General features: G+C 31.6%; 1 protein-coding gene across 1 annotated transcript; it reads left to right on the top strand.

Moving 5' to 3' along the window:
* Positions 1-9,778: 9,778 nt before the first annotated feature.
* LOC110638819 (protein FATTY ACID EXPORT 1, chloroplastic) lies at positions 9,779-13,835 on the top strand. Its single transcript, XM_021789509.2, has 6 exons — positions 9,779-10,171; positions 10,275-10,485; positions 11,928-12,095; positions 13,096-13,142; positions 13,260-13,300; positions 13,405-13,835. The coding sequence occupies exons 1-6, from the start codon at positions 10,067-10,069 to the stop codon at positions 13,493-13,495; spliced, it is 663 nt and encodes a 220-aa protein (XP_021645201.2). The 5' UTR covers positions 9,779-10,066; the 3' UTR covers positions 13,496-13,835.
* Positions 13,836-22,371: the final 8,536 nt, after the last annotated feature.

The raw sequence follows: 22,371 nt of genomic DNA, 5'->3' as shown, positions 1-22,371 counted from the left end.
CGACTACAGTGTAGCCGAGCAAGTTATGCCACTCAGTGTGCCGGAGCACTCTATTTTATCTTAATTCATTTTTATCATAGTTTTGAATATAACTTGTGAAATATAATTCATTTTAAGCCATTTATCGAAATTATTATTTATTTGAGGTTCCGAAAATTTTATAGAAAATCCAGCAGAGTACCGGCTAAAAATAGAGAAAACCGTTCTTCGGAACCTGTGAAAAACACTTCCTATATTCATATTCAATCATCTCAACTCCATTTGTTATAATCTCAACATTTTTCAACCATTCATTTCTCAATCATTCATCTCATTTGATCCATTTGCATCACATCAATTTACAACAATTTCTTAACAATTCCTCTATTTGTCCTTCATTCATTTCACATCATCATTAGACTCAAATCATAAATAAATTCTCACATGTGATTTATAATCACAAATTACAAGTACTTACATTAATACAAAATTATATTACATTAGTTTCAAATACACATGATAAAATAAGAGTTTAATTACAAAATTTACAAAAAAACATAAAATACAAAATGGGACCTAGTGTCCTACCAATGCACTGTAGTCTGTGAGGTGACACGGACACTATGCAGAACTGTGAACGGCCTTACCCAATCTGTGGTTTACTAAGCCCTCTGTCCAATTCTTCAGTACCTACGCGTTGCAAAAGCGACGCGCTAAGCATAAAGCTTAGTGGTGCCAATAATACAAGAAAATATAATATGCAAATAAAAATAATAATTTCCTTGCTATTGTGTTCATAAGAAATGAATAATTACTAACTTATTATTTAGTTGAGGGCTAATCATGTTTTATGATATTAACTTCTTCATGCATTTCGTTAATTATTTTCTTCATGATCTTGAGCTTCTTTGTATTTTTGGTAATCATTCCTGATACTTAATTTTCGTATTTTCTTTAATGATTAGTTCAATCACAGTTATACTTTTCCATGCCCAAGTAACCTATACTGGACGACTGGACTGGATAATGGGTCGTTGGCACTGGACACTGCGGTGCCTCGGGCCGTCATACCATGGGACGCAGAACGTCAACCATGTATGCAGTCAGTATAGCTAAAAAGCCATGATATCACATAATCGGGCATAAAAGCCATGCATACGGGCATAAAAAGCCATGAATACGGGCATAAAGCCATGAATACAGGCATAAAGCCTTTCGCAGTATTGCTAAAATAATACCCTATTGGCATGCCAATCTATCCAAACCAATCACATTAGACCTACTAGGGCATTTTGCACTTTTAAGTTTCACAATTTTTGAATTTCAAGTCTTTGTGTCACTATTCACTTCATTGGTCAACAAAAAGTTGACTTTTGCATAGAAAATAGTTGCATTGGTTTTAACACTTCCAATGTACCACATTTTGCATTTAAAACTTGTTGGCATTAAGCATTAATACCATTTCTAAGCTTAAACCAAGAGAAGCAAAATTTTCAATTTTTGTAACTCAACTTTACTATTCCATTGGGCACTGTTGCAGTAAGAATTTGAGGAAATGGTAAACATGAAAGTTGTTCCTTATTTTGCTAGTTGAATTTCCTTTTTTGAATCACTCCATTTGGAGTTTTGTAGCTCAAGTTATGGCCAAAATAAGTTTCTCGCTCACGCAATCGCTCATGCCGAGATTTTGGGTCCGCATTTTTGGTCCAAATTTGGTCAGTAATTTGATCAAGTTAAGTTCATAATTTGGTCTAACTTTCTTCTTATGAAATGTTCTACCATACCTTAGGTTTCCCTCGGTTCAAGAATCGCCTAAATCCGAGTTTTCTAGAGAGAGTTATAGTCCTCCAAACATTACTGCTCAAATGAAAATTATGGAAATCTTAGTACAGTAAACTTCACTTTGCTCAATGATTTGATTAGGTTAATGGCATAATTTAGATTGGTGTCCTTCATGAAAGTTTTTTGTCTATATCTTATCTTGTTGCTGTAAAAATTTCAGGTCAATTGACCATATATACAGTGAGTTATGGCCAAATGAACAGTTGGTCATTTCTGCAGGGGCTGTTTGCAGGGTATTCGGATTGGGGCCAAGTTTTGGTCCTCTTGCTTTGGTCTTTTGGGCATGCTTTCTTCAGCAAAAATGTGCCATTATAAGCCTAGTTTCATGTCCAATTAGCCAAACACCAATTGGACCAACACAGCCCAAGTTATGGCAGTCCAAGTGAACTGAAATCTCAGCCACCCTGCTGCACTCATTGGGCAGCCTTCCATTTCAGTTTTGCCATGCATTAACTCACTTCAAATTATGATTAACTTGCCTTAAATGGTCACTAATTGACCACTAGAATGTCCATTAATCATTTCATAAGCCAAGTCAAATTTTCACTCCCTAAACCCTAGCTTCCAATCCATGAATCATGCAACACATCCCAATTAAGGTCATCAATCATTCATATGTCATTATCTAAGCTTGTATTTAGGTTTTAGCCCAATAAAACTCATCAATTCCTCATCCTATAAGTGCTGGCCAAAATTTGCTTCTCAATTTCACACATGATTTTCTTCAATTTCTTAATTATTTATTCATATTCAAACTAAATTTCAATAAGTAAACAAGATTAGGAAGTTAATATACACTAACCTTATTTGATAAAATTCCCAACTTGTTAAACCTTCACTTTCTTTCCTCTTCTTGGCTGCCAAAAGCTTCCTTAGGGTGTGTGGATTAATTTTAGTGAAGATAACTTAGGGTTTTGAGGTGAGAAAGGGTGTGGATTCAAGCTTTGTAAGCATGAAAATGGAGAAGGGAAAAGAGAAGCATGAAACGTTTTATTGGGGAAGAAGAGTAGCTGCAGAAAATTCTCTAAAATGGTCTTCTTTTTCTGCCCATTTAGGTATTATAAATGTCTTCCTTTAATTTGATTGGCTAAGGGGTTCTAATTACATCAAGCTTATGTCATTAATGCCTTTTTATTTGATTTTTCTTTCTTCTTTCTTTAACTCATTTCTAATTAAATTTTTACTAATATTTATTCATATTTTAGATCATAATAATTATTTACTCAACTGGACAAGTCGGCCAAAAATCGTCTCTGAAGGCAAAATGACCAAAATGCCCTCCGTTTGGCTTAACGGGTCAAAATTGTCTGTACCGATTGAAAAATTTTTCTAAATATTTTCTTGGCATTCTAATGCCATAGGAACCTCAATGACCCTTCTCTGGAGTCCCAAAAATTATTTTATGAATTTTTCCCCGGGTCTAGGGCTCCTCGTTGCGAGAACCGCAACTTCCCTCTGGTTACCCATTGCTTGGGCACCGGCTCATTTGACTTAGTTGTATTTTATTTCTAAAATTTTTACTAAATTTTTCTTATTAATATTTGAGTTAATTTTGGTTCTTGACTTTAGTTTAAATATTTTTCCGGACGTTCTAGCTGTCCGGACCGACACCGGTCACTAAAACAGTAGAATATACGGAGTTGCTACCGGGAGGGTGTTACACTGGCCATGGAAGGTTGAAGAAGATGGATTTTTGGCTTTTTAATTCATTTTTGTCTCTTTATATAATTATCCCCAAAATTAGTTTATTTAAATTATAATTTTAATTATGTCAATGTGTCATGCTTATGTCATAAAGCAATTTAAAATTTAAAATTTTCATTTCTTTTTCTTTTCTTTCACTACACTTATTCATTTTTAATTTGATTTCAATAATTTAATCTCATATATTTTAATGGATATTTAGGTCAAAAGTCACCTCTTGAAGTAAATTGACCAAAATGCCCGATGAGTCTTAAAGTTCTGATTCACTTAATTGTGCTTTTTCCTTTTTTTATTTCTTTGATTTTCCAAATTCCTAATAATTTCTAAATAATTCCTTCATTAAGATCTCCATGGAATCTCACATGAATTTAGGGTAGCAACTGAATTCGCAGTCGCTTTTCGGGTCGGTCACCTTTATGACTTCTCACTGTAATTTAATTATGGTTCTCGACATTCTAACTGTTCAAACAAACCTTAATTACCAGAACAGTAGAATGTACGGAACTGTCCAATGTGAGGGTTGTAACAGCCCGATCCTTCTCCAGTTAGTATTGTCCGCTTTGGCCCATGAGCCTCACGGATTTGTCTCTTTGGGAGGTTTCATTCCCAAAAGCACGCTAACCAGGTAAGGAAGGCTCCCACATAAATGGCCCAAATCTTTCCTTTCCGTTTTTTATGTAAGACACAAAGTCTACTCCAGTGCGTAGCTGGTTGAATGAGCACATCCCAACCCCATCCCTGGGTCGTGACAAGGGTGTTATAAAAGCTACATGTAAACTATGTGATTCAGCAAGCTATAAAACTCTAAAAGTTTGAAGTGGAAGATTAGAAAAATTGATTTGGTAATGTAATTTACTTTATTGGTGCGAAGAAATTCTCTTTTTATGTTTTTAGTGATAAATTATTATGTCATAGATCATTTTTACTATTATTATTCTATAGAATATACACGATAAACAAAGAACTAAGACCAAATTCATATATCATATATATTATTAGAATTTATTGTGATTACATTTGCATATATTTTTGTAGTTTCAATCTAAGATTAATAATATATATATATGTGTGTGTGTGTATTTTATGACCTTCATTAATTTAGTGGTATCTTAATTTTTTTATATATATAATATAATAATTCTTAAAAAAAATAAAATTTTAGAATATTTTAAGATTTTTTTGTTAATTAGCATGGAAATATTTTTAAAATTGCATATAAAAAAAATAAATCACAAGCATAAACAATGAGTATAAGGTGCAATGTGTCAAAGGGGTAGGAAGTTTGGGTAGTAATATGTAATTTTTAAGGACTAAAGATGATATATTGTATTTATAGGGTGTGATAGCTCAAGCATAGTGATGTCTCTTCCTGCCACACCCCATTGTATTCCTATCACTCTTTAGGAGGGAGTGCCTAGTCAGTCAGTGCTGGGCCCAACTAGTCAGTCCCTATTTCTTCACTCCTTATAGATTTTCCCCCTGTCTACAAGTGATGTGAGGAATCCTTATTTCATTATATTTATTATTCTAATTGAATGAAAAAAGTAGCATGTTCATTGAATGTTCTTGTCCCGTTGCTTGATGTGTGTTGTGTTTGTGATGCTTATTTATATGAGATGTTTGGGATATTTTCCCCAATTGACTTGCGAAAGCCCCATGCTAATAAAATACTCATTTTGATCAGCAAATTATTGTGAGATTCTCTCAGCTGACTTGTCTTGAAAGAGTTCAAGTCAAGTATCACACGGCCTGCTAATTAGGGGGTGTTCAATTCTGGCTCGGTTCGGTATGGTTTCGGTTTGGTTCTCAGTTTTTAAATCAAATTTATGTAATTATTTCCTTAAAAAGTCATTCTTGAATTAGTATTTAAGTTTTGAATAGGATTATTAATACATAATATATCATATAATATATATTTTAGCTATACCTAAATTATATAAACTTTAACTATAAGGTGCATATATAATTTAGGATTAAATATATTATATAATATAATAGTATAAGTACATCATTTAATATACATTTTAACTATTTATTAATAATATAATATTTAACTATAAGACACAAATATAATTAAGAATTCTATGGTAATTTAATATATTTATAACTAAAATTATTAAGAAAATATAGAAAAATGAAATGTAATATTAGGTTGTATTTAGTTCATAATCATATATATATATATATATATATATATATATATATATATATATATATATATATATATATATATATATATTTATAATTATATTAAAAGCATATAATACATTTAAAAAAATAGGAAAACATATGTATAAATTTGGTTATCGGTTTAGTAAGGTTTTAATTCGATTCTTAGTGAAGAATCAGAATTGAACAAAAGTATCAAAATAAATTTGGTTTGGAGTGATTCCTAGTGGTTCAGTACGGTTCTTTGGTTTGGTTTGGTTCCTCTAAGAACTGTGCATAGCCCTAGTGCTAATACTTGGGCCCGTGACAGTTGGTATCAAAGTAGCAACTAATCCTTAAACAGTGTGAAAGCATGATGAAATCAACTGTACGTATTGATGCCCTAGAGAAAAGGGTTGAAGAGATTTTTGCTTGGGTCAATGAAAAGCCCATTTGTAAGGGGCTGACAAAAGAGCTTGAGTCAGTATGACTCACCTTGAACAACAAGATAAGCGCATTGAGGCGCTAGAAGAGAATGTTGAGTATCATTTTTCTTTGGTAGCTAAGATATCTAAGGGTGAGGGTGAGCCAATAGAGCTTGAGGCCACCCAAAATCCCAAGGGTGAGGGTGAGCTAATAAAGCTTAAGGCCGCCCAAGATCCTGGAGGTGAGGGTGTGCCAATAGAGCTTGAGGCCACCCAAAATCCTATGCATAAAAGAAATACTAGATTAGGAAACTTTGAGAGAAAAATGCTAAATCTTGAGGTAGTGGCCTCTGATATGGAAGATTTTATTGAAAGCTTAAAACTATTATTGTTTCTCACAATTTTCTTATAGGGACTATGGATGATATAAAAGACGATGTCAAGGAGACAGTAAACATAATCCAAGGCAAATTGCATGAATTGAAAAGGAAGATAAACTTACTAGTAAGAGTTGCCAACAACCTTATTATGGGGTCTTATAAGGTAGGTAAAACCAAAACCCCTGAGCCAAAGGCTTTTGGTGGTGCTCGGGCTACAAAAGAGGAAGATAGCTTCCTCTTTTATATGGAATTATATTTCAATGGCACTAAAAATAATTATGATGAAAGCAGGTTGAAAATAGTGCTTATGTACTTGGCTAATGATGCCAAACTGTGGTGGCGTATAAAAGTGGAAGAAACTATATCAGGACAGTGCTCAATTGTTAGTTGGGATAACTTCAAGAAGGAATTAAAAGCATAGTTTTACCTCTAGAATGTGGCCTATAATGCACAATACAAATTGAATGATTTACAGCAAATAAGTTTGATTTGGGAGTATGTAAGGGACTTTTCGACATTAATGCTAGACATCAAGGATATGACAGGAACATATAGGCTATTCAACCTTCTAAAAGGTTTGAAACCTTGGGTGAGGAATGAGTTGATGAGACAGAACGTGAAAGAGTTGAATCCAGCCTTGGCCACAGCAGAAAGTTTAGACGATTATTCTAATGATGCTTCCAAGAGAAAGTTTGGTTGCCCACCCAGTCTAGACAATTGCTCTACCAAAAAGGAAGGGTTGGAGCTTTGATACAAGGGTGGACAAGTCAACCAATTTGGGAAAAGAGCAGAATGTTATAGGATCATGGGACAACCAGTCCTTGGGGACAAATAAGGTAGTAATGACTGAGCCTAAAACATTAAAATGTTATCTTTGTGATGGACCACATCGTGTTGCTAATTGCCCACATTAGGGTGCTTTAAATGTCTTGCGAGCAATTCAAGAAGAAGAGAAGGGCCTCAATGGAAAGGAATAGAGGGAGGAAGATAGTGCTCCATCAATGGTAGGTGCCATACACTTTCTTGGAGCTTTGGAGAAGCAAAATCCAAAACCATCTACCGAGAAAAGATTGATTTATGTTGACTTGTGTATCAATGGAAAAGTAGCAAGAGCTCTAGTGGACATGGGGGCCACTGAATATTTCATAGCAAATACAATGGCATCATAATTCCAGTTAAACATGAAAGAAGATACGAGGAAGATCAAAGCTGTTAACTCCAAGGCATTGAACATTGTAGGAATGGTTCGCCGAGTATCTTGTCAAATGGAGTTTTAGAATGGTGAGATTGATTTTACAGTAACCCCTCTCGATGATTTTGATGCAATTATTGGGATGGAGTTTTTGAAAAAAGCAAGAGCCATTCCCATTCTAATAGCACATTGTCTCCTATTGATGGGGGACAAACCTTGCATCGTTCCCACAAGTTTTTGTCCCATTTATGAAAAGAAACTGATAGCATCTCTCCAGTTCAAGAGGAGTGCCAAATGTAGGGAATCAACATATGCAGGAGATGAACCTGAAATCATTGCCGTGGCATGGTAAAGTAACTTTGAATTTCTTATTGTGCCTTTTAGACTAACAAATACTTAGGCTACTTGTTGCATTATAGTAAACCAGTTGTTCCAGGATACCTGAGTCAACTTCTTAGGCCATGCATTTCAACAAAGTAGAAATTTCACAACATTCAACTTTATAAAGGTGTGGGATCAAAATGTAGAAAATGCAAGAGTCCAGTTGGAAAAAGCATCAAATCACATGAAGAATTGGGCAGATAAGAACCGATAACCATAAGAATTTCAAGTTGAAGATCAAGTGAGGGTGATGCGACTACTAGATCAACTACATGTTCTTCTTAATCAAAATAAGAGACTAATTCACGAGGATGAAGAGCCAATATCAATTATTATTGGGGTTGGCTAACCAACTTACAGAATGGAGTTATCAAAATGGATAAAGATTTAACTACCTTTCCATGTCGCCAGTTTAAAGCAATATCAGGCAGAAGAGATAGATCCCACCTGCAGCAGACTTACCAAATCAGCTTTCATCCACACACCACCAGTCAACCAAGGAGTAGAAGAGATCCTGGCAGAGCGAGTTGTCAAAACCACCAAGCGTCAGCCATACAATGAGTACCTCATAAAATGGAAGGGTTTGACTGCAAAAGAGATTAGTTGTAAGAAGGAAACAGACCTCCAACCACAAAAGTAGAAGATTGAAGAGTTCTTGCAAGCTCAATCCCAGCTTTAAATTTGTGTTACACTGTTTTTCTTTCACTAAGGTTTTTTCCCAGTGGGTTTTACTTGGTAAAGATTTTTTAATGAAGCAGTATCACATCGCGTATTTTACAACTACATACACAGAAGATTGAAGAGTTGCTATAAGCTTAGTCGACGAGGACGTAGACCGTGTAAGTGGGGGAGAATGTCAAAGGGGTAGTAAGTTTGAGTAGTAATATGTAATTTTTAGGGACTAAAGAGGATATATTGTATTTATTTTCCATTTATGTTATTATAGGGTGTGATGACTCAAGTATAGTTATGTCTGCTCCTGCCACACTCCATTGTGTCCCTAACGCTCTTTAGGGGGAAGTGACTAGTTGGCCAGTGCTGGGCCCAGCTAGTCATCGGTTGGTGAGTTCCTATTCCTTCACTTTTTGTAAGTTTCCTCCCTGCTTATAAGTGATGTGAGGAATCCTTATTTCATTATATTGATTACGCTAATTGAATGAAAGAAAGAGCTTGTTCATTGAATGTTCTTGCCGTGTTGCTTTATGTACTTGTAATGTTTGTTTATATGAGATATTTGGGATATTTTTCTAATTGGCTTACCAAAGCCCCATACTAATAAAATATTAATTTTGATCTATAAATTATTATGAGATTCTTCCAACTAACTTATCTTGAAAGAGTTCAAGCTAAATACTAAACGGTCACGCGTGAGTGTTAATACTTGGACTTGAAACACCATGCATGTTACAAAAAAAAGCTAGTAAGACTTAAATGACTATTAGTTTATCTTTTAAATGTTTAAATATTATTTTTTTATATTATTTAACATAAACTTAACGGTGTTAAAATTTTGAATTTTTTTTAACTATTTCTGAAAATTTAAATAGTTATTTGAAGCACTTAGATGGGCTATCTAATTTGACACTTAAGTGAATATTGGATGGTTTAAAAGTTTTTTTTTTTTTGAAGATACTCTTAAAAGAATAGTTTTAAGATATTGTCCATCAAGAGTCAAGATTCAAAATTCAAGTTCTATACAACTTGCATCAGTTGTTATTAGAGCTCTCTATGGCAGACTGAACGGCTTCTTTTCAGTGTCCCAATTTCATAAATCTCATAAACAATCACCGTAAACAATCCATAACCCTTTCAAGCATTTCATCGAATATCATATTCGCATCTGCATACGCAAAAATTATCCTATTATATATTATAATTGACAAAATCATTTAATTAACAACTACCTTTTATAAAGTAAGTTGGAATTTTCAGCTTTAATTAAACCCAATTTTATTTATAGTCAACGCAAAGCCTCATGCCCTAGTGGCCCAGCCCCTGTGATCCCGATCTCAACCATGGCAGCAGTAGCACCCACAGTTTCTCAGCTATCGTGCTTCTCTTCAATCAACCGCAACCTGCAGCTCTATCGTCAATCATCTCCTCTTTCTACTAGATCCAAGGTAAATTGTTAAATTAAAACTTCTTGCTCAATTTTATATTTCAAAATCGCTTTAAATAAATGAATTATGGATGCTATACTGAGTTTTGACTTGAATTACCTAGTTATGGATTGCTATGAGCCTCGAAGGAGCGCGAGGTACCGAAAATTCTAGTTCAGAGATCAAAACTAGGCTTAGTTATACAGCTGATGAATCGAAACCATACGTGGAAGGGCCAGCAGAACCTCATGGTTTAGAAGAAAAAGGAATTACAGATCCAGGAAAGGCATATGGCGCAGCAAAAATCCACGACTTCTGTTTTGGGATCCCTTATGGTGAGTGAGTGTGATTTCATTCACTCCCAAATAACATTTTTGACGTTTAATTTTTAGTATTCGAAGGCTTTGTGTAGGTGATGGTTCATTTGGTTTTTATTTTTATTTTTTTTATTTTTTATAACTTTGATAATTTTTGCATTGGGAAGATTAAATTGCGTTTTGATGCCATTTATTTAAGTTACATTGAATATAGGGATTGCTTTTTTCTGTTTGGTAATGCTTAGCAATTAGAGGAATAAAGTCTACTGATTTGACTAAAACTTTTGAAACATTTTTTTTATTATATTCCTCCCATCATCTTCTAATTTTAGAATATTGTTTGATCTTGTAAATTTCTGCAAATGAATATCTTTAGAAGATTCTGCTTGCTCTCTCTCATTCTTGCATCAGTAAATTTTTTTGTTAAATTTCAAAATGTGCAATAAATATTATATAGAATAAATATTTCTAAAATTAGTACGACATAAATTCAAAATATAAGTGAAGAATAACTATATAGCTATTTCATTCGTACTCTATTCCATTCCATGAACCAAACAAGTCTTAAGGGTTTATGTAAGTAGAAATAAAATAGAGAAGGGAAAGTGATCAAAGCTGGACATGCTTAGATGTGATAGAGGACAATGCCCACACACTTTAGATGCCTATGTTCTATTATGCAAAGCAATGAGGAATTAAGGAGAATAAATTAGAGTAGATGATGTGGATAGGCGTGATAAGAGTCCTATGATGATTGCAAAGTACCAACTAAGGTGAAGGAAAAATTTCACAAGACCATGATTTGACCATGAGTGTTAGTGGAGAAGATACATGTTTATAAGATTAACATAGTAAAAATGAGAATGTTAAGATTGATGTATAGGGATAAAGGATGGGCAAGATAAGAAATGAATGCATCTTCTGGAGGGTGGAAGTGACACCTCGATGAAAATTTAAGTCAGAGATAATTTCAATGTGTGCAATGTAAATCAGCAAATGCACCACTAGCAAAGGTCAATCTTTCTTGGGTGAAACGAAGGATATCTCAATCGGGGGAGAGAACGGTGGAATTCAGTGAATTGCTATTATTGATGTGTAGTATTGGACCTTATGTTGATTTCCCCAATCAAGTAAAAGCTTGATTTTTATTAGATCTATCCATTAGGTTAATTTTCTGTGTGCAAGTTAGTAACAAATACTACCTTTTATCAGATAACAAACATATGAATGATTCTGTTTATCTGTTATAGGTATATGACTTTCCAATTTGCTTTTGGTTTTGGTTACAATCTGCTAATTTTTCTTTTTGAATAATATTGATTACTTTTTTATTTTCCAGTTTGATGTGATGTATATATATTATTCATTGATGCGCTTGTTCATTTAATTGATTTTCCTTCTATATATAAATAACAAAATAGAAGTCACTGATGCAAATTTTTGAATGGCCTTTGGCTCAGGTGGTCTTGTTCTAAGTGGGGGCCTTCTTGGTTTTGTATTTTCTAGAAATCCTACAACCCTAAGCACGGGTGTTTTATTTGGAGGCGCTTTGCTAGCCCTTAGCATCTTTAGCTTGAAGATATGGAGGCAAGGAAAGTCTAGTGTGCCATTTGTGCTAGGACAAGCTGGTAATTGATCTCTTGACCCTGCAAAAACAACTTAAAGTATCTTTGTGTGTGGATATATATTTGTTTAATTTTTTTAAAGCAATAAATTCAGCACAGAAAAAAAATGCTGAGAATTGGAATTGAGAGGCCTATATTTGCAATTCTTATGGTTTTCGTGTCGGTCCTTATAAAATTTTCTTTTTGATTTCTTGGCTGATCCACTTTTCATGCATATCATTACTGTAAAAGAAAGACCCAGCATAAATGTTGGAGATGGCAGCTTTCTAAATTACATTAAAATGCATGAATGGCATATGATGTCAATTTTGTGAAATCCAAATTTTGCTAGGAAGGTACATGGATAAGAGAGGACGGGAGTGAAAATATGGACTTATCTTTTTATGTTGAGTAAATTGGCAAACATAACTAAGATTGTAGTTTTTCATTGTGCTCTAAGCAATTTTATGATTAATGTGATAATATTATTCCCCTAACGCTGAAGAAAAGTAATCATTACACTTTTCATTGATCTATAGAGGATAATGAATCTTACGCCAAGATCTGGTACAAAGGCAAGCATGAATTGCATTGGAATTGTGGAAACTGTTTGATGTTATCCTTTTTTTTTTTTCACCAATTCATTTGGGAGCTGTTAGGGATTGAGGTGAAATTTTTTCATTCTTTTTTGACAAGGCAGGGATAAGAATTTTTCTTTTGGAATGATTTTGCCCTTGGATTATCTGTAACTAAAAAATAGATGCACTAAAATTTTTCTTCCATTTCAAAATGGACTAAAATCAATTTTGAATTGGTGAATTGTCAGTAGTCTGCATCACCATATCGTGTGTGCAAATGAAGACTAAGACCAGGGGCTTTTATGTCCTGCCATTAGTTCCTTTTTCTAAGACTTTCAAAGGATTGACACATTATCATATGATATACTATCTTATAGATATGTATGGAAGATAATCATCTTGATCCTTTTTAGTTAATCTTACTGTGTCTTTTTCTGATCTTCCAGTACTCTCAGCAGCCCTTTTGTGGAAGAATTTTCAAGCATATTCATTGGTTAGTGATCACATCAATATGATATCGTCCTCTCGTGGGGCATGGGCTAGTTATTTCTTTTTTATTTTATTTTTATTTTTCTTTAATTAGTAACATTATAGTTCTGTGTGAATACAGACAAAGAAATTAATTCCAACAGGGTTTTATGCTGTCATCAGGTATTTTGTTGTGGTTTCTGATACTTCATATTCATTAAAATTGTTAATTGTTTACTTGGAACTATCAAACTTATTTATTTATTTATTTATTTTGCTTATTGCAGTGCTGCAATGCTGTGCTTCTATTCTTATGTGATAATCTCTGGAGGAAACCCACCACCAAAAAATTTGCATTCTTCAACTGTTATATCATGATAAGAATTCAAAAAGGTCAGATTACAAATTTAATGATGGAATTTTTAGATTTGAGGAGAATGAGGCTGCACTGTTTACTTCAAAGCTGTACGAGATCTTCCAAAGTTATCTAGTATATGTTTTTTCTTGTGTGAGTCAGTGTTGCTTTAGGTTGCAGTATGTGTTTTTTCTTGGGGAATGTTTTGGCAGCAATAATGTCACAATTAGTGGTCTATCGAGTTGGCTTGGATTCGGGGTACAATTACTTTTAATTGGCACTCAAATTATGGAATAAAACTCCTGAAGTATATTGTAAAAGAAACTAGGAATACAAATATGGGGAATCTAAAATCCTCCTGACGTGTTTTCGCATCTAAAATATGCCTTACTTGCTGTTGTAAATCAATTCTGCATTACATTTTCTTGCCTGACTAATATGGGGAACACAAATATGGGAAATCTAAAATCCCCTTCATTCTGAGTTACACAAGCAAATTAGCAAACAGGTAGATTAGTAGTTAAAAAAAAAAAAAAAAAAACTCTTAAGGTTATGTACTTGCTTCTGTAATTCATTTTTTTAAGTGCTCTAGTCATATGATTTGGGTAAATTTATACTGAATATCTTAATTTTTCCATTTAACTGTTTTGAAGTTGTAAATTTACTTGTGTCGCCCCTTCTTATATGCTCTAGTATTCCTCTTGGAAGCCAAATTGAATATAAAGAGCATTTCATCTTTTTAGCTGCTTGAGAAAAAATTTATAGCATATTCTTCAGGCTGGGAAATTCGACTAATAATTGATCAAGTTAGCCTTATAAGGTACTTATTACTTCATGTTCTTAATTGCTGCCATAGTATTTCCCTAAATTCTGATCGCTGGATCTGATACTAGGGTTTTGAATGTGTTCTTCCCATCTTGGAGCTCTCTACTAAATCATCCCTAATGAACATTTAGTGTCACTATGAGGCCTTCACCTCTAAAGAAGTCCAGGCCTGTTTAACATTTAATTTAGTAGTATTGTCCATTTAAAAGAATTGCTCAAAGTTGTAGCCATCCCCTTAGATCTTCTGCTCCTCTTGAAAATTTGGTTGTAGCATGGAGCATGATTAAGAAGTGAAGTGGAAGAATTTGTTGAAGTTGAAGGATGAGATGAGATTGCATGTCAGTCTGTGATTCTGGAATTGACATCCTGCAATCAAGTTCTTCAGTTCCAAGATTTGTGGCTTCTGGTTGTTTGACATTATTGCTTTATAGTATTTCTCTAATTATCCCATCCACCAATTTTTAGATCCCAGGAACGAGTTCTTTCTGCCATGCTTGTAAATTTATTCTTCATATTCTGATGCTGTTTTAGCGGTAGGTTTCTATGAAACAACCTTGTTGCTGTAAAAGAAATAATAGGAAAAGTAAAACTAGAGATGGAGAGAGGAATGAAGAAAATTGAATATAAGAAGACAACTTTGGTCTCTTTTTAGACTGGAGTTTGACATTGTATTCATATGATTGATCAAAACCACATGCTAACAAAATAAACTAACAGCCTTAGCATGTGTATCAACTACCAACTGCTTTTGATTCTTCATAGATGCTATCCAATCCTTATCTATTTGATGCCTAGCCGCTCAACTTCCCACCAATTATGCTTAGTTTTACTGCTAACTGTTTAGCAGTGCCAGAAACATATTTGATACTTCAAATTTTGATAAATAAGTATCAAATGGACCTTCTTCTTATGCTTACAAATACAAGCAATCTCAGTTTTAAATGCCATATACCTCCTAAGGCATTGAATATTCGAATGATTCTTTTGGATATAATAGTTTGCGAATCTTTATATATACATTATCTACATCTAGATCTAGATTTTATATATTGATTCATGGGTTTTGACATGCCTATATGTGTCATTTAACACAGAAGCAATATGAAGTTTCATTTGTTTATACTTTGATTATGATTTTTTGTGCTGTTCAATTAAGATTCTGCCTGCAAAATACAAGTTCCATTGCTTCTTTTTAATTTAATCATTTGGTGACTTGACTTAAAATAGTTTTGTTGCTGTTTTATCTTTCTTCCCTGGATAATCAATCCCACTTTTCAATTATTACAAAGCTATATTTTTGTTTAAGACAAAATTCGGAAAACCAGTTCATTGCTCCTTATGCAGTTGATAACAAAATGTTTCTTTCTCAAGGATCCCACTTTACTAAGTGAATAATATTTGGCTATTCGAAATGCTTAAATAGTTTCACTAGTCTATGGAGCTTTCTGGCGATTTAGTGATTAGCATGGAAATGCAGGAAAAGAGCATGGTCCATTTGGTGATAGAACTAAGAATTTCTTTATGAAACAGGAAAGTCATGAACTAAGCACCTATATTGGGTTCTGTGGGTTAGAGATATTAAAACCTCTTTTTAGGCCTTGACATGCTAGCTTGATGATATGGCCCTGAGTTATGGATCGCTTCATGGAACGATAATAAACTAAAGGAGGGCATTTGGAGTTTTTCTTTCTTTGACCTACAAGCTAATAAGGGTGCTCACAACCTACAAGCTCAATTGGGAGTTTGCAACTTGTTTCAAAGAAAAGAAAGAATTTTTCCTTTTTGTTTGGTCATGCCCAACATAAGGTATTATAAAATGAATATGAAAGTGTGGTAAGTTTGTGGTGGAAGAAGTGTGAAGGGAGATGAGAGTTATTAATCAAGCAGTCGATTATTTCTCCCATTTTAACCAACCTGGTCAATCGCGTCTAAAAGAAATTGGGTTTGAGTCACTCATGTGGGTTAATAGATACATGTCATTTTATTTTGTAATTAATAATAAAATAAAATAAAATAAAAAAGGGCCAAAAACTAAGCAACTGTATGCATGGCAGTTATGTTACCATGTAAAGGAGAATGACCTTTGGCTAAAAGGTGGCCATGCTTCGGGTCATATAAAACGGTCAAGCTTCCTTTTTATTTGTAGTCAAGTGTTTTTTTTTTTGTCTTCGTCGGAAAATATATAATACATCATAGAAAGTGTAAGTGTGCGCAATAGAAGAGTTGAATTTTTCTACACTAAAAGAAAGGTTAAAAGACTTATAAGAGGTTGGTGTATTTTGTATATATTTGGACTTGGTTCTTTGTTGATAACTTTCATCAATTTGTGGAGCATTGGATTATGTAATTTAAGTTACACACTTAGACCGTGAATTATAGATTTAATTCATGTTCTAGTGAAACAAATGATGGAATACTAAGATAAAAATACGGTAATATGGTGATCCCGCTTATGATAATATGGGAGCCAGATTCATCCAAATGTAATCGTAGTGGATCTTTGTGAATAACGAGAATCTTTTTTGCATTTCTTCAACCAAAGTTCATCGAGCCAGTTCTTTGTTACATAAAGCAGACGTTTGATCAATAAATTGGCTCACCCATTGAATCTTAGAAGGTGGAGGGCTGCTTACAGTGGGCTGCAAAGGATAGAATGAGGGAAGCACCTTCTTCAACATACCATCTTATATCTTTCATGATCACCTTCTTCCCTTTTATAATAATTTTCTTCGCCTGGGAAGAATTGGAATGAAGAACTGCATTTAACAAGGAATAAAAAGGAAAATATTTTCCTAGAAAAAAAGCAGGTTATAGTAGAGAGTGGAGGTTGGTAGATGAATCTCTAGCCTTGTTTTGCTGATACGTATATCTGAAGCTTTGTAAATCCAATCTACCTTGACACTTGTTTTCACACAACTTAGACCAGGCCACTCAATGCAATTTTCTTTCATTGTTTCGTTGTCCTTGTCCTCTCAAAAGATAACCCACCATTCTATTAATATCTATAAAGAGGGATGTATATATGGAGTTTGGAAGAAGACATTGTAAAGTCTACTATGGAGGAGGTATGCAGGGATCACCAATTTCATTATAATAAAATTTTCCATGTAGTTAAAAAAAATGGATAAATGTTCAGCTTATAGATTATGATATTGAATATTCTATACATCTATAACTAGTCTAAATTTAGTGCAATCTCATTAATTGAAATGCATCAGAATCACAACACATTATCTATTACAAAATAAATATTCCTCAAATCACATAAGCCCTATCTTATAATTATCTAATATACATGAACCCTAATATAATATTCCTTTATAAAATCAAACACGAAAAGAAAAAAAAAAAATAAAGCGCAAAAATCTTAACTTTATTGATGGTCATTTGCAGTGAAACACTAATTTTACAATATTCACTCTTCACATAAATAAAGGAATGGTGGGTATCCAGTTGAAACCAGTTAAAAGAGAGAGAGAGAGAGAGAGAGAGAGAGAGAGAGAGAGAAGAAGAAGAAGAAGAAGAAGAAGAAGAAATATGAGTCAAATATTGAGGTATCTGGATAATAAGTGTCTCTGTATGAGTATTATCAACAGTGGTCCCTTCTCTTCTCCTGGTAATTGGACAATAGTCCTTTCTTTGATTTCAAATACGACCGTTAACTGGAATAAATCTTCTTTCCAAACCGAAAAATTCTTTCGTTAAAAACTCCTTTCCAAATTTATGCACTTCTTTTTTATTTTTTATTTTTTGTAAGAAAAGGGCAGATTAGACTAAGGCCCATTACTATACTTTTAAGGAGAGAATTAGATTTGATACTTAGAGAATACATTGTTGGGAGGGGGCAGCCATGAATCTTGAAGAGAATAGTCTTTTGTAAACTATAAAACGAGCATAAAAAGATATACTAGTGAATAATTTTACAAATTTTGTTCTTATTATTTTTCCCTATGGTCTACAAGATTAGAGGAAGAAAGAGAAGAAGTTTGAGAGGGAAGATAGTGGTGGCCTACGGCCAATTTCAGTCTGATTTGAGTATGAATTAGTGGTTTTATTTTAAGATTTTGGGGCTTCGAAACCAATTTTGATTTAATTTTAATTTTTGTCTAGTTGTTTTAATTTCGATTTGATTTTGATTTAATTTAATTTTTATCAAATTTAATAGTTGTTTTTTAAAAGAAAAATTTTATTTTTTAAATAAAAAATTTCTGTTCATCTGAAATCAAATTGATCAATTCCAATTTCAATTTTAGTTTGAATCGATTAAATTTCAATTCAATTTCAATTTCTATTTGATCTAGGCCAGATAAAGAAATTCTAGAGAGTTAAACCGGTTTGCATGGAAGAAAGAGAAAATTTGGGGGAAGAGAAAATATTTCAGAAAATAATGAAATAATGTTGAAGAAAGAGAAACAAAAACAAAATGAAGGAGAGAGAATCTATTTTCTTAATGAGATGCCATTTTCATTTAACTAGAGAAATCAAATAATAAGAGATTTTACCTTATAAATTGAATTTCAAAAACCGGTTCCATTGCAAGAACTAATAATGAACCGTGGTGGGTTAACCAAAAAATAAAAATCCGGTTCAACCCATATACTACTTTTACACTATTGTTGGCCTAGTTGGGGTGAGAAAGGTAAATTCATTGTGCGTTAGTGTGAGAAATGGCATTGGCTCTCTAGCAACCTAATATTGGCTAATTTCCATATAGAAAATCTGTCAATTTGGGGACCCAAAAACCATTTATAGTAAGATGATTTGGTTTCAATCCACGTGTACCATTTGTTTTGATTTATTGTGACCACTTCCCATTCCACCTTTGCATGCACCATTGAGTAAAAAAAAAAAAAAAAAAAAAAACTTTAAGCATATTTTGATAAGTTTTTATGAAAAGTCACCTAACACTTGATTGCATCTTATTTAATATTTAAATTTTATAAAATATAATTATTAAATTCAAATTTATAAAAATATAATTATTAAATTTCTATTTTTGTTAAAATATTAAAAAAAATTAAAATACATGTAAATTAAGTTTGCATATTCACCAATCGCATAGGTTAAATAATTACACTTTAAGGTATAGTAAGATTTTATAGGTTAATCCCTAATTTATTTTTTATAACAATTTAATCTTTAAATTTAAATTATATTAATAGATTAGTTCTTGTGATTAATTACTTTTCAATTTAAATATAATTATTTAGACATAAAATAAGTAATTACTTAAATATAAAATTTAGATGAAAGGATTATGTTGCTATTAAAATAAAATTTTAAGAATTACATTGTTTTAAATTGAAAAATAATTAACAGAACTAATGTTCAATTTAGAAGGGAGAGACTGATTTTGTTAACAAAATTAAATTTGAAGGTCTAAATTATTACTAAAAAAACATATTAAAAATTATTTTATGGATTTTGCTATCTCTTGGAGATTTAATTATAAATTATTAAAAAAAATAATTTTACTTTTTTATTTATCATCTTTAATAGTCATTTCACCTTTAAGAAGTCCCTTCATGCAGTGAAAAATTCCTAAAAAAAAAAAGTTTATGTTGCTTAGTTTTTCATAACCAACATCATTGAAACCATTTAAGAAAAATCCATAATCTAAATGTTTAGTGTGTACACTTTTAGAGGTCCTATCGTGCTATGGAGTAAGGGGGCTATTTCTTTCATGATAATGTTGATTTATTGTGTGGGATTGTCCTTGTGTTGGAAGAACATTATCCAAAGTCCTTGAAGCCACAAATAATTAAAAAAATATATAATTATAGAAGTTGAAGAAGGCACAAATTTTAATTATAATAATAATTATTATTATTATTACTATTATTTAATTTTTATCATAAAATCAGTATATCAAATTAAGTTGATCTTCTGAGTTGCAATATGAACAAAAAAAATCCAGAATAATTATCATTTAATTAGAAGTTAAATAATGAAACCATTATATGTACTCATTATAATAAAATTTTATCATAATATAGCTTTTAAACCATCCTGTTTAATTAAAAATTGTGCAGTTTAATTAATCCAACCCATGATTCTGATAACATAAATAATGACCGATTTATGTTAATTCTAAAATATATATATATAAAAAGCAGAAATGAATTCTCAAGACAATACCATATAATATTCTCTTTTATAATATTATTATGTGGCTAACACATGATATTTTTTATTATAAATTATTTAATAATTATCCTATTATATTATAATAAGTAGTCATTATTATAAAGAAAATTATAATATATTAATAACATATATTTATACCTATATTATATATAGATAGATATTAATTATTTTTATGGTGAAATCTTTATTATAAAGTTTGAGAGATAAAAATAATAAAAATAAAATTTAAAATAATTAATAAAAAATTTAAAATATTATATTATTTTTATATATTAAAATTAAAAAATATATAAATTAAAATTATTAATAATTAATGCATAATTAATATTCTAATTGAAATTTATAGCTAGAAAACCAGCGATAGAAACCGGTTACATACCAAACTTAACAATATGCTGCACTAACACGAAGACAAAGACTTGAAGCACAAATAAAACAAAATAGAACAGCTACCACAATAAGACCAACACCAAGCTTAGAAGCCAAAGGCTACAAGACTGCGCAAGCCAGAGTCAATGAAATCAAAACCAAAACACATCTATGAAACCCAAGAAAAAACGAAGGCAGAACCACAAATATTGAAATGGAATGGCGGCAGTAACACAGAATTAACAAACACTACAGCTACGACCAGCGACGGAGCCAGCAATTTGGCTTAGGGTCCAATTAAAATATATAATTTATTAATAAATTATTTATTTAGATATTGATTGAAGAGATTGATTAATTAATAATGATAATTATTTCATAAATTATAAAATAAAAATATTTAACAGATATAATAATAAAAATAAACTCTTTAATTTTTTTTAAAAAAAATAGATTTGCTAAAAATTAAATAAAATTACTATTAGTTTAAAAATATAATGAATAATTAATATTGTGAATTGCTAAAATTAAAATATATTGATGGCCTAATATTAAAAAATTTATCCAATTTATCTCAAATCTATTTTTTTTTTAAAAAATTATAAAAAGTAAATTCAGTTAAAATTATAAATTAAATAAAATAAATAACATGATTTAACTTCTAATATTATGAAAGAAACTTCTTTTTTCAAACTTAAGTATGAAGACATTTTAGCAAGAAAAAAAAATCAAAATAGTAATGAGATTAAAAGAAAAAAGCTACTAATATTTTAAATCGATGAAAAAATATGACAAAATTATGTTAGATTTTTTTTTAATGACATTATACAATAATTTAAATTTTAAAGAATAGAAATTAGTAATTGTGGATTTATTAGATGAGAAAATAATAAAATAAAATTGATAAAAAGTATAGGACCAAGTGACAATAATGATTTAGATTTTTTTTTAGTCTGAAGATTTATATTTTATTATATCATTCTTTTAATAAAAAATTTAAAAAATTTTTTTATATAAAATTACTATTAAACTCATTTAAAACTTTTAAAACTCTCAAATTCTCATATTCATCAAAATTTAATGTAAGAATAAATTTTTTTAAATTACTATTAAGTCCTTAAAAATTTTTAAAATTTCAGGGGGCCCAATGCCCCTTGGCCCCATCTGGCTCCGCCCATGGCTATGACGCTGTGAAAAGCAGCCTCCCAACATAATCTTCTTAGGGGAGTCTATCTCCATGGTCTATCACAACTAGGGAGATGGTCCATCACAAAAAAAAAAAAATCAAAAAAAATTAAAAATTATTTCATCAAATTTTAGTTTTAAAATCAATATCGGTTTATTTTTTATTTTTTTTTTTTAATTTTTTTTTTATTTTTTTTTTTTTTTTTTTTTATTTCACAAAAAAAAAAATCGAACCGAACCTAAATTATTAATATATATATCAAGAAAAATGAAAGAAAATCGAACCAAACCCTAAGATTTTAGAGTTTTGATTTCTAATTTTTTTTGTTTTTATGTTTTTGTTATTTAAATTTAATGTTGAAAATATGAAATT

Source organism: Hevea brasiliensis, chromosome 3 (assembly GCF_030052815.1).
Source record: "Hevea brasiliensis isolate MT/VB/25A 57/8 chromosome 3, ASM3005281v1, whole genome shotgun sequence".
NCBI classification, from domain to species: Eukaryota; Viridiplantae; Streptophyta; class Magnoliopsida; order Malpighiales; family Euphorbiaceae; genus Hevea; species Hevea brasiliensis.
This window is presented reverse-complemented; position numbering and strand designations above follow the sequence as displayed.